The sequence below is a fragment of the Gouania willdenowi genome, chromosome 3 (genome assembly GCF_900634775.1).
Source record: "Gouania willdenowi chromosome 3, fGouWil2.1, whole genome shotgun sequence".
NCBI classification, from domain to species: Eukaryota; Metazoa; Chordata; class Actinopteri; order Blenniiformes; family Gobiesocidae; genus Gouania; species Gouania willdenowi.
Genome location: NC_041046.1, coordinates 16,621,967 through 16,636,453, shown reverse-complemented (window position 1 = coordinate 16,636,453; position 14,487 = coordinate 16,621,967). Strand labels below are relative to the sequence as shown.

General features: G+C 37.2%; 1 protein-coding gene across 5 annotated transcripts in view; it reads left to right on the top strand.

The window, feature by feature from the left end:
- celf6 (CUGBP Elav-like family member 6) overlaps window positions 1–14,487 on the top strand; it is a 230,306-nt gene that overhangs the window by 193,748 nt on the left and 22,071 nt on the right. For 4 of the 5 annotated variants that reach the window (XM_028476904.1, XM_028476897.1, XM_028476884.1 and 1 more), the window contains 3 exons: window positions 3,073–3,222; window positions 5,546–5,608; window positions 6,188–6,268. In XM_028476904.1, the coding sequence (XP_028332705.1) occupies window positions 3,073–3,222; window positions 5,546–5,608; window positions 6,188–6,268 (294 nt within the window). The remainder of the gene's footprint in view (window positions 1–3,072; window positions 3,223–5,545; window positions 5,609–6,187; window positions 6,269–14,487) is intronic. The other variant, XM_028476891.1, reaches the window with a different exon arrangement.

The following is a 14,487-nucleotide window of genomic DNA, read 5'->3' as shown; positions in this document are numbered from 1 at the left end:
GTTATGGTTAGTTATTGGTAATTTAATGGTGAGTCACTGGTGAGTTATTAATCATTTAATGGTGAGTCACTGGAGCGTTATTGGTGAGTTATTGGTGTTTCATTGAGATATTGGTGTTAATGGTGCATTATTAGTCATTAAATGTTGGTTAATATTGATTTAATGGTGAGTTATTGGTGGTAAATTGGTTTTCTGTGGCACAGAATCATTTGAAATGTTATTAATATTTTTCGAAGTGTAGAGCCACTGTTACATTCTTTTAAGTCCTTTGCCTTTATTGCATTTTATTTTCTGTGCTGAAACCAAGACTTTACTTCATTAAGGGAAGTAGGGCTTTATGCTAAGCGATGCATTATGGGAGATGATCTTCCCTGTTCGTTGGCACTCATGGCTGCCACTTAATACATAGTCCCCCCTCCTTTTCCCTCGCATTATCTCCCTGTCTGCCTGTCGCTCTCTCCATGTGTCTCTGTGAGACTGTGTTTTCTGGGAGCACAGCCAATCCGATGACTTTGGATGCTGAGTCCTTGGCTTATACAATATAAGACCAAAGATTTGTGTAAGATAATCCTGAACCCTGGTCTGAACTATCTTTTTGGCCCTCATCATGAGAAGCTTTGATGGCTCGACTCTAAGTAGGCAGGCAGCCTGAAGGCCGGGTTGTTGCAAAATGTATTAAATAAAGTGGCTTGATGTTGTAGCTGGCATTTGTAATCCACAAGGCCTGCATATTCCACCTAAAGCCTATCAAACATAATCCTACATGACTTAAACGCCCTTCACCTGGATAAGAGAAATAATAAAAATCCATCAGCACAAAAGGGCAATGACGAGGTGACAGGAACATCACCACAAGGAGGAAAAGTGCTTCAAAGAGGAGACACAAGTCTCACATTACATCATATACTGCAAGATTAAAGTTTTGTCAGGATGAAAATAAAATACCTTCTTCATCTTGTCTACATGTAATAACATCATAGTTTGTTGTTGAAACAAAGATAAATCAATCTTGTGGCATATTTCTTTTCCAAGCACTAAAGTGTTGATTTTTAAAGATATTGAAAAGTTCTGCTCTGCACGATTACTCTTCTTTTGGCAAAGTTCAAAACTCAAACCTTAAATGAGACGTTTTGCTACTGTAAGAGAAAACCTGAGTTTAATGAGTAAAAGTGTGAATGCTCGGAGAGAACATACAACTTCACACAGTGCCACTAATCGGCCCATTAAGTGGCTCTAATGGGCATCCTAAATAATTAAAGTTATAAAGTTCATACCAATATTTAAATCAGTTGAACTGATGAAAGTGCAATAACACATTGTTATAAGCAGTGTTGGGAACGATACTTTAAAAAGTAATTAGTTATAGTTACTCACTACTTGAGCCAAAAAGTAACTGAGTTAGTAACTGAATTACTTTATAATAAAAGTAACTCATTACCAAGGGAAAAACTATTTGCGTTACTGTTAAAAAAACAAAAATTGCTATATGTCAAAGAATTCAGAGTTTTTTAGATGTGTGTGTCGTTGTGAGGTGCTTCAATAAATTTGAGTAGCTTACAACGGATGTGGACAAAGTCTTCTCTCCTGGATATAATGAACACTTCACATGCACGTTCTTTCCTTTGACCTCAATTAATTTAAAGTAGTGTTTGTATCGTCACTTTAAAAATGGCAACTGTTCATCAGACTGCTCCACGCTCGCCATCTCTGCTGCTTCATCAAATCTGTAATGGTTGTGTGTGTGTGTGTGTGTGTGTGTGTGTGTGTGTGTGTGTGTGTGTGTGTGTGTGTGTGTGTGTGTGTGTGTGTGTGTGTGGGGCGCGTGTGCGGCGCTTGTGCTGGCACATGTGTAAAAACACTGGCTCTAATTGGCTACCATGGAGCATGACGCCACCTTAGCCAATCATAATCGCTCACCTTGTTTTAAACCCTCCTCCTCACTACAGCTGAGTAAGAAGCCACGGATGCAGTTTATTCAATCAATGCATGTAACGCACCGCATTTAACGTTCCGTACCATTAACGGCGTTGTAACGGCGTAAAAAGTAATTCGTTAGATTACCCCGTTACTGAAAAAAAAATGCCGTTACCTAACGCCGTTATTTTAAACGCCGTTATTCCAAACACTGGTTATAAGTAGGAACTTACTAAAAGACATAACACTGTGCACTGCCCCAAATTTACTTTATATTGGCATTGTTACCATTTAACCTGAGGGGTGTACAATCAGAGAATAATTTCAGCACTATTTTTTTATCGACTGTTTTTTTATCTAATGGATCGTTTTGTGGCCATCGAGTGCATCGTTTTAAAACATGCTGTTAAATATCTGTCACCTTTTTAACCAAATATCTAAAATGTAATATTTATAAGGTCAGACTCCGTTCAATTTGTGAAAGAGCTTTTACCTGGACGTCACCTTCCATCTGAGCGCTACTTTAACTGGCATTAAAACAGTTCTTTGTAATAATCTATGGTGTAACAAGGCTTTGAAAAGTTTTCCTCAGTGGACTATTAAGTGTAGAACATTACATGATTTAAGGCACATGTGTCAAATTCATAGCGCGAGTTCCAAATACGGCCTTTTGGAGCATCCAATTCGACCCGCAGGAGAAAGTAAAATTGACAGAGAAAACTTGAATAATTTTCTTAATGAAACTCAACAATAATTCGCAGGTTCTCACAGTTTTCCCAGTCCCTATATCGCACTATTACAGTCATTTTTAATGATACAGTTGAAAAAACTCAAAATTCTTACAAAATCCTTCAATTTTACTTAAATTATTAAATTTAATTAAACTATTTTCCTTAATTAAATAGGAATTTGTCACAAAATCTTGTAAATTTAAAGCAAAGATCTTGTTGGCACTGATATGTGTCAGTTATTGCTTAGATATTGTCAGTTTCTTAAATATTTTTGTATTTTATATCTATGTAGAAGTGCAAACTGGGACACAATAATGTTGAAATGACTCATTTTCACACATAAATTAAATCTGTGGCCCCCTTGAGATCAAACTGTTCCTTATTGGGCCCCTGAACATCCCTAATTCATGTTCTATGTGTTTTTTAGGCACCAGCACACCCCCAGGCATCTCTGCCACGGCCGTGCCCAGCATAGCCACCCCTATTGGTGTCAACGGTTTCAGTGCCCTCCCCCCTCAGAGCAACGGGCAGCACACCTCTGAGCCCATTTACACCAATGGCATTCATCCGTACCCAGGTGAGACAATGGAATCCATTAAAAGCACAGAATGTTAATGCATCTCACTGCTCCAACTGTTGTCTTTGACCCTGACTGTGGTGGTTTATAAATGTTTGATTATTTACTGTGGAACTGGATTTGAATCATAATCACACACCATATTACATTTATATATATCACACAATACCTTCAGAAAATTGACATCCAGCTGAAATCCCCTGCAGTCGTGATGTCTTCTTCTGAATAGTTCAGGTTTGAGGCTCCTTCAATACTCTTTTTGACAGATTTCTGAGAAGTGAAATCCAGTATCGTGACCATCAGTTCAGCCATCAGTCAATAATGGTTTATGTGATGTGTCTCATAGCCCAGGCTCCATCATGTTGTCTGGGATTCAAATCCTGAGGAGTTGACAGACATCCACTCACCTATTTCTGCATTATGCAAAGGCAGCTGCATTTGTAATGAACTACAAAGTGGTTTGTTTGGCATGTGTTTAATATTTGATACAAACATCTGCGGTGAGCAGGCGTTTTGACAAACTGGAAGATATGACAATGGAACTCCCAGTGTGATCTCATTCTTCCAGCAGTTAAACATTATTTCTGTACGGTATTTTTTTTCATTTTTTTTTTTTTTTTGGATACAATTTACGTAAAGTTTTATACGTAAAGGCTGACATTATGCTGTCATTATTGTTACATAACACATGTCATTAGCATGAATAAGGTGTCATGATGAAGGATGGCATTAAGTGTTGTTTCTTATCCTAACCATAACCCTAATCCTAACCCCTAACCATTACCCTAATCCTAACCCCTAACCATAACCCTAATCCTAACCCCTAACCATAACCCTAATCCTAACTCCTAACCATTACCCTAATCCTAACCCCTAACCATAACCATAACCCTAATCCTAACCCCTAACCATAACCCTAATCCTAACCCTAACCCCTAACCCTAATCTTAACCTCTAACCATAACCCTAATCCTAACCCCTAACCCTAATCTTAACCTCTAACCATAACCCTAATCCTAACCCCTAACACTAACCAGGGTTGCAGTCAAATAAATTTTTCTGTTACAATTACGTTTTCAATTACGATTACAGTGACCAGTATTTTTTCCAATTACAATTAAATTACAATTATTTTTTATCCTCAGAAAGTCACTTAAAATTAAGTTCTCAATTACTAGAGTTGCAATTTATCACAATTACTGAGCCTGAAATTAATAATCTAATAAAAGGTAATTCCTCCTATGATCATGGGTCCTAAATCAGCTGTAAAATACATTAAAAACAAATATCTGTCTAATTACTTTCCTATCTATTGGTTACCTTGTTAGGCTTCCTAATCAATGAAAATATAGGTTTTAACATTTTTGGTGTGGGCAGTATAGCCCTTGATTTAAATATTGAGTTCAGCCTTTTTTGTGTCATACCTTTCAATTTATTTATTTATTTATTTTAATGATAAAATGTGGGAAAGCTTGATATGAAGCATACTTTGATAATTGTTAACTACATATGTGTTGAACTGTACATAGAACTGTGACATGGTTCCCCAGTTTAGCATTAAATCATAACTGACAATTTTTATGGAATTTTCATGGCAATTACAATTACAAAGTAAATTATCTAAACTCAATTACAATTTAATTATAACAACAGCAACATGTTTTTTTTTTTTTAAATTACAACTGCAATCATAATTATGCCTTAATTGTAATTAATTATCAATTATGCAATAACAATTACCTTCCCCACGCCTAACCCTAACTCCATATACCCCCGAACCCTACTCTTCCCCAACCCCCTCCTCCACATCCCGGTATAAGCGCACTTTATCTTTTCTATCCATATTTCAGTAATTTTCTTTGATGATTTTTTTTTTTTTTTGGTGGGGCAATAATTGCGTTTTTGTTCTCACAGGAAGCTGCAGATCCTCTCTTTTATTTCCTCCTATTTTTTTTATTTGTTCCTTTAATTCCTGGTTTTAATTTTCTCTTTTTTTGATTTTACTATTTTAAATCTACTGTTTTAGGGAGGTGGAAGGGATTCCTTTAGCCCGTGCCTTGAAACATGTCTATCCCTATCTAACCTTAACCCCTACTAGATCCGTCCACCTAACCCAAAAAATGCCAACATAGCTCCAAAGGTGTCATAATTGATGACACTTAAGGACAGCCTTCATGACACCTTATTCATACTAATGACAGTGTAATGTCAGCCTTATGTAAAAAACTTCAAGTAAAGTGTTACCTGTTTTTTTTTTTTTACCTTGTGTTTGCGTTTTGGTCACCCTTTTCTTTCCCTTTCTTCCCTCTCCGTCTCTCTGCAGCACAGAGTCCGACAGTGGCCGACCCTCTCCAACAGGCTTATGCTGGCGTCCAACACTACGCAGGTGATATGCCTCTCCTACCTCCATCTGTCTCTCCCCTTGTCCCCTTTACCTCCTCACTTTGTCACATCAGTAGACACCGTGACAGGTTGAGCCAGCCAGATCACCAGACCATTTTCTTTGGGATTAGGCTACTTTACATTAGGACAGCTAAAGGATTTCCAGTTGACTTGATTATTTCCCCCCAGACGATAAAACCCTTTGATTCCAACAGTACACCTGGAGCTCAGGATTTGAACCTGCCATCGCTTTAGACATGAGGGAAGACACACCTCATAACCATGGCTTTGTGCCTGACATCAGCTCTCATTAACATGGTGTTAGTCTCTCTCTCACTCTCCGTCTTTGTGTGCCTGCTCAGTTGAACTGCACCCCACTCCCATTCTTTTTATTTTTGCCATTCTCTCCATGTAGTGATCCCACCAACCAAATGAGTTTAAGCTCCGAGTCATATTACAATGTATTTATGCGACGTCTGGAGGACGCAAATGAACAATGGCATAATAACTTTTGAGTTTTGTTGTATTAAATATGAAAATGGAGATGTGAAAAATTTCACCCATGGTTCTCCCTCTGCAACAGCAGCCTACCCTGCCGCCTATGCGCCAATCAGCCAAGCGTTCCCCCAGCAACCAACCATCATTACCCAGCAACAGAGGGAAGGTAAGAGTGAGCAAGCGCGCCCACCCAAGATAAAAGGTGATAATTGCCATGTTCCATTCTAATGTAGCAGCACTGCTTTTGAATTAGCAAGGGAGGGAAAAAGCTGGCTGGGGAAAATGTGAGGAAAAAGGCTCCCCATTTAAAGAGAAGAACATTAGCAGTGAGATGGAAAGTTACTCTGTCATTATTCAAAAACTGCACTAATTCAAACTTGCAGCGTTGGACTGCTTAATCAGTCCATTACAATGTGTTTAAGTGGTTATAAATATTCATCACGTTAATTAGCGGCATGCATAATCATTTATTACCATTCTTGGTGTAGAGTTCATTCTTATGCTAAGGAATCAAATGTAATAAAGCTCAGGATATACTGTGATGGTAAATCACTCGTCATAATGTGATTTCTCTGTCTATGTGTTTCATCTCTATGATTGAATGAGGCAGCGTGGAGGACCATGAATGATTTAATAAACACACATGAGAATGAAGACGTTTTAACGTTACACCAAGGAAAAGTTTGTTCATGTTTAAATTTGTCAGTAGCATGAGTGCACACCAGGGTCACGCACACAAAAATCACTATAAATAAGTGGTCCTGAACCCTATTGGAGTGCATTCACCCAATCCTTTCGGAATTGGATGAATAAAATCAATTTTTTTTAAATCATAGGTGTATATTTTATTCGTACACAAACACTTAAGCCTGGGCCAATTTTTTTTTTTTTCTATTTATTTAAAACACTTTTATTTATCCATCCATTTTCTGACCCACTTGCTCCTCTTTTCAGCATCGTGGGGACACAATTCATTTTTCAATGATTTAATATTTAAAAATAAAATTGAACATTGTTGTCGTAATTTATTTTTTGAGGGGTTCTCGTTTTCGTGCATTCTGTGGATTTTTTAGCCCGTAAAAAAGCTGCTCACGTTTATGTTTTGTTTTGCGGTGTTACGATCCAAATGGGATCCAAACTGGTGACTGACTATCAACAGGGAGGCTGGTGTGAGGAATAATAGATGTTAGAACTTCTACCATTTGACGCTTTTGCAAAATACAATTACAGCTTTTTTGAGGGCGGGAAAAATGTTTATTTTGCACGTTATAAATACCGCTGACAGCAGCTGTCAACACACACGGAAGTTGATCACAAGAAACAAGCAGCACCATTAGATTCATTACACCATCCCTGGTTCCACATATCAAGTGAATGTTTTACGTAACATCCATGTTTTGGTTTTGATTTATTCATGTATTAATAACGTTTCAATTCACCAGTAATGTGACTTATGTGTGGCTCCTTTTTATGTCCGGGCCGGCAGCAAAAGTCCGCCCAGTCACCAATTTTTCTGGATACTATTTGGACCGTAACACTGTTCGGTAAAGTTGTCATGCAGATATTGACAGATTCTGACTAAAAATAAAATGTAACATTGTTGTAGTCATTTATTTTTTAAACAGTAAAATAATACATTTAATAAATGTATCTTGTTTAACACATTTTTTCCTGTATATTTTACTTTGCAACATACATACAAGACAATGACAACAGTGTAAGATACCGAAAAGACACTCAAAACAATATTTACAAATATTTACAAATCCTGTGTGTGTGTGTGTGTGTGTGTGTAAAATAACTGAAAGGGGGTGGGGGGGGGAAGAAGAATTACTAAAAATGAATAAATAACTAAATAAGAAAAAAAAACAAAAAAGACATTTGACAGAACGAAAAATGCAGATAAAGATAAATAAATTAACCGTGAAAGGTCTACACACAAATGTAATGAAATGAAATAATAATGAATAAAATACCATAATAAATAAAATTCTATATATAGTCAATTGGCGTCCCGAGTTTAACACATTTATACTGTGTGTCTTAACCTCAGAGACCGACTCAGCGATCCCGGGGTTCGATTGAACTCAGATTAGGAACCACTGCTATAGATGATTATAAATATAAACTCACTCACTTGTCTGTATAGCAGCGCATTCACATTCTGGCACATAGTTCTACAATTAAAAGAAAAAAATAGAGTCCTTGGGTCTTTATGAATGCTTCATCTCTCAGTGATACACTGGAACATTTACATCATTAGCAAGAATTATAGTAGGCATGCTAATGTGCAGAGCGTCACGTGCACACACGCACGCACACACACACACACACACACAGAGACACACACACACAAAAGATATTCTGGGTTGAGCAGTGACCTGTCTGAGTCCTGGCCTCCTTTGGGGTTTGGCTGTCGTCCCAGCCTGTCTCAGTCCACTGCCACAGTCTGCAGCGCTACAATTTAACAAGAAACCTCAAAACACAGTCACAGGCCAACCTCAAGTTCAACCTCCCTGTGAAGGCTAGAAAATTCAACAATTCTTTGTGTTGGCTTGAGCCAGCATGTGGTAGCGACAGTAGCTATTAGCAAATTGATCTTATTATTTATTTATGTATTTTTTTTGCTAAAGCACAAACTTTCAGGCATTACAGAATTTCACAACACTAACAAATGTAATAAAAATAAATTTGACAAAACACCATAAACCACGTGTCAAACTCATGGCCCGGGGGCCAAATCCGGCCCCTAGCAGCATCCAATTTGGCCCGCAGGACAAAGTTAACATTCATTACATGAACCATTGTGTACATGACACTCAACAATATTTGCAAGGGCTCACATTTTTCCTGGTGCTTATATTGCATGATTGAAGTCAGGTTAAGCTGTTGAAAAAACTCAAAATTCTTACAAAATCCTTCAATTTTCTTAAAATTATTGAATAGAAATTATTCACTGAATGTAGAAAATTTAAAGTGAAGATAAGGAGTGACATCTTACATTTATTGCTTGGATATTATTTAGGGCACAATAATGTTGAAATTACAGGTACAAGTTTTCCCACATAAATCTGTGGCCCTCTTGAGATCAAACTGCTCCGTATTTGCCCCTGAACTAAAATAAGTTTGAGACCCCTGCCATAAACGCAGTGTCCTAATAAAATAATTATCTTATTTAAATAAGAAATGAGTTTCTTCATTTAGTTTTAGTGTTTTTTCATTCATCTTCTACACCCTGTCCTATGTACTGTAGCTTGAATTCATCAAACAAAGCAGAGAATAAACACCTCAACTGTCTGACATCCCAGGAGTTTTTACACAATTTCCGACAGACATTGAATGCAACACTTCCTGTTGCTGCTCAGTGCAACCCCAACACGATCGTGCATGCACTAAAAATGAGTAAAACCATGTAAACTGACCAAGCTCACAGTCCTTAGCAGACTGGATGTGCATTTCCATGAATAGCTCAGAAAGGTCACATTGTTTTCAATGTGAACCAATATACATTTTGTTTACGTAAATGTGCCAGGCACATATATCAGCAAATTCATCATTTAATATCAGGTAATTGGTAATTAATTACAAATATGACACGATAATAATTGTAATTGTAAATGAAAAAAAAAAAAAAAAAACATGTAATCTCAATTGATAAATTGTAATTTAGTTCAGACAATTGACTTTGTAATTGTATTTACAAAATTTTATTTACAATAAAATTTAACGCAAAACCGGGAAACTATGTAACAGTTCTATGGCTTACACATATTTAGTTAAAATGATTAAAATATGTTTCATATCGAGTTTGCCGTCACTTCTCTTAAGGATCATTTTAACAAAAAAAAAAAAAAAAAAAAAAAAAATGCCAACACAGAAAATATTAATGCCAATAATATCATGGATAAGGAAGCCTAACAAGGTATCCAAGGTTTGAGAAACAAAATTAGATTTATTTAAGAAATGGATTAAAACAGACCTGTTACCTTAAGACATGCTAACAGAAACATTTTATGGGGTTATTTATCAAAGGCTCAGTATTTGTGAATAACTGTAGTTGAACATTAGTAATTGAGAACGTAATTGTAATTGACCTTCAGGGAAAAATAATAATTATAATATTAATTGTAATTGTAATTGTAATTGGAAAAAAACCCTGGTCAACGTAATTGTAACTGAATTGTAACTAAGCATGGATAATTGAGGACATAACTGTAGTTTAAAAATGTAATTGACCCAAACCCTGTTTAATACAGTACAAAAATTTGGTAAAATTAGGATACATTTTTTTTCAAAGAAAAGAAACAGTTAATTTTTTTCCAAAAGCATGTTTTAATTTGAAGAAAGAAATATGATTAAGAAACAACTCTGTCAGCTACGACCTTGCGCATTATTTAAGGCACCTTTAAATGAAGATGCCTGCAGTTATCATCACAAGTTCTCCACTAAGAAAGCTTCATTGTATTTATTTATTTAATTTTTGTAAGTTTTATTATTATTACATATTCATTAAACTTTCATTATACACAGTTTTATTTGGCCTAATGGCCCTGGAATATGTTTTGCCCAGCTTAAGTTGTTTGTTTTGAAGGCCTAACTGAAAATGTAATTGAATATCCCTGATGTAGAGATACGTAAAGGGTCTGCCTGAGAAAGCTTAAATTAACCACACACACACACACACACACACACACAGAGAGAAACAGAAAATAACATCCACTCACACATTTACTCTTCTGCTTTATTTAGACACTTTAAGAGACCACCTCAGCGTAGTTTAAGACCATGATCTTGAGAAGCAATTTGCGTAGATTTGTTTTGTCAATTGCTAGGATGAAGTGTTTTCAGGCAAACATTGTATTTTGTTCGTAGTGTACATGTATGACTATGATTTGAAGCTTGTTACATAACAAGATGAGAAATGAATCATTGACTTGCTGACAAGTGGACGAGTTTTGCTCCAGAAATGAAAACGAAAGTCAAAACCAGTTGCATTTACTCCGACTCTCCAGTCAGAGTCAATGATGATTCATGTTTCCCCTAGCTGCGTTTCCATTACCCTTGGAAATGTGCAAAATATAAATACCACAATAACTGGTAATGGAAAAATTTTGAACAAAAAAAACACTCAAATATTGCTAAAAAGTTTTCACGCATTCATAACGAGGAACTTCAGGCGTTTTGATATTGAAATGTGTCGCAAAAGCACCATGGAAACACTTTTTCCACAAATACATGGTCACATGACCACTTCTCTTCAAGAAAACATGACGCGGTATGTGTAAACAAAAGATGAGACCGAGTTATTAATTACCATTATACTTATTATTATTACTGCCACATTAGACGTAAAACAACAAAGGAATATAGAGTGTTATAAGGAGGTGTGGAGTGTTCGTCTTTCTGCAGCAAAGTTGCGTGGGACGAGAATTCACGGGAGATATAAGGTACCTGTCCAAAACAATGGAAACACGTTCAAAGCGCAATTATACTTTGTCAACATTTAGAAATATCGCCTTTGTTTGCTTTCTCCTGTGGACCGAATTGGATGCTCCAAAGGGCCGGATTTGGCCCCTGGGCCTTGAGTTTGACACTTGTGCTCTATAGTGTTTTTTCATAAAATTCTGAGCAAAATGTTGAAGGACAGTAGTTCCCAAACTTTTCACAATCCCTTACCACTTCAGACTTATAAGCTGAAGCCATGTACCCCCTACTCCTGCACTTAAAAAACACAATAATAATGTCATATAAAATGAAGCCCTCCAGTGAAATTTGTCCCCGAGTTTTACCTATCTTGTTGAGGATTCATTTATAACAATAAAAAAAAATAATAATAATCTGTAAGGACACAAGAAAACATCTTATTTAGAAATATCACTTGATTTAATTTACTAGCCTACTGGCAAAAAAATCTCTATTTTTTATCACCTTGAAACTGTGAAATACAACACTACAATTTCAATGACAAGCATGAGGTTAAGAGGATGTACAAAACTCTGCAAAGTTTGACTGAATTTTAGAGAGTCTGAGTCCTAAATGGTCTTGTTCCATATTTTCTTTTTCATGTTTGTCAAAGCTGAAAATCCACTCTCACACAAGAACGTGGTGGCAAAGGGCGTGAAGGTCTTGACAGCATGTTTGACTAACGCAAAGCAATGTTGCTGTTCATGTCATATTTGCACTTTTTTGACGAGATTGTTTCCTGTCACCATAGGTACAAAGTCCAACGTGTCATTTGTGGCAATGGAGGCTCCTGACTGCTGCTCTATTTATTTCCTAGTTTCTAATGTTGAATTATTATACACGTACCCTTGGAGGTACCTGTGCCCCACTTTGAGAACCTAGGTTGTAGAAGAAAGGAGGTGCATAGATTAAAGATTTTTCACCCATCTCCATTTATTCTAAGAACCCCAAAAACATAGTATTTGAGATTTATTTTCCCAAACTCGCCTGTTTTCCAGAGTTTTAGTCTCTGAAATGTCACTTTCTGAGCAACTCTACACAAACAGGCTGATTTGCGTCCTACTTATGCATATTTATGAGTGGGTGTGTCTATAGACAGGACACTGACTTCCTCCTCCCTGCAAGGTGACCAGTGATGTGCCGTGACCACCAGGGTTGGGTAGGCACTTTGCAAATCGAGACCACCAGTGACAATTTCATATGTTTCTGCTGTCAAGTGTTAATTCAATTCAAATCAATTTTATTTGTATAAAGCAATTTCCAACAGTCATCTCAATGCGCTTATCAAAATATAAAATTTAGCCATCAAACAAAATCAACATCATGAACACCATTAAAGAAACATAAACAATTATTTAATATAGCGTCCATACTCTCCAACAAGATATATCTCATGACACGGCAGCACATCTGTTGTTTGTGTTGGAAACACAGAAACACAGAGAAAATGACAACTTAGAACAGCCTCAGTGAGGAGCATCCACAAAGCCAATTCTTCCTTTTTTACCATTCACTGTGAAAAATATGAAACATGTTCTGACCTTACCTTAGCTGAAGCTCTAGTAACTCAGGTGTTGGTCTCCATCTTTTAAAAGCTGTCGTTTTTCCTCAAAACAAAGTTCCTCTATCATCTTCAGCACTGTCATCCACACTGTAGTGTTGTCCCGCCCACTCGCTAGAGAACGTAGCAGCAGCAGTCTTGTGATATCAATTCACTAATGTACTGTGAACTTACGTATAGCATTTAGCATAGCGCGATTACGTGCAAAGGCAGTTCTCTACACTGCCTTTACACGTAAATGGTTTCCATCTTGGGGACCTGACTGCGCATGCGCAAACACGTAAAATCACGCAATGAGAATGGAGGCAGAATAGCAACGTGCCTTTGGGAGGGGGCGTGGCCTCCCTCTGCCTTACAGTGGAGCGAAAAAAAAAGACTGTGCAGCTGTTCCAAGAAATAGTGCTGTTTAGTAATTTGGGCTATGAAACGCACAAAATGCGGACACTTTCAAACTTATAGGTACTGTAGGCTATTGGAAATGGAAAATAAATAATATATAATTATATGAAAATTTAAAATATATATATATATATAATTAAAATATCAATTCACCCTTGGGTAGGCACTGCCTACCTTTCCTACCCTGACGGCACGTCACTGACGGTGACATATGGCCAGAAGAAGGCCCGCCCTCCTCCCACCCACTCCATAGCTGAGCTCATGCTGCTTTATAAACAGGGGGGGGGGTTCACCGGTACAGACATAGACTGTAGAAAATACATATATAGCACTACGCTACCGTTGTGGGCGTGTCTGTTTACATGTCAATCACGGCAGAGAGCTTCCTGGAGGCGCGGCTTCTCCAGCTCAGTGCTGAGTCAAATTCGTCATCAAAGTGGGAACGTGTCATCAAATTAAAGCGAAGTGTTTGGGCTCACCCTGCAGTAAGAAAGGAGCAAATCACCCTCTAACTAATGATTGAGGGAATCAATGAAAAAAAAAACTTTGGGCATGTTTATGAAACCCAAATAGCACTTTTATCATGTTTTAAGCATAGAAAAGTTGATTTATCTTAACATGGGTCCTTTAAGCAATCAAAAAAAGGGGGTACTTGAGCCAAAAAAGTTTGAGAACCACTGGTTTACCTTATCCATGTTCTTGTAATTCCCAAATGAGTGGAGTCAAACCAGTATGTATAAAGTGAACAGGGGAGCAGATAGTTTCAAAGCCATCAAATACCTCTAGCAGCTGGAGGCACATCGGTTCCTCAAACAAAATACGTCTAGCAAAGCTAGAATTAAGTATCACACACAGACTATACTGGGATTCAGGCTCCAACCGTAGCTGAAAAAAGCAGTCTGTTAACCTGTGTGTGTGTGTGTGTGTGTGTGTGTGTACGTGCGTGAGTGTGTGTGTGTGTG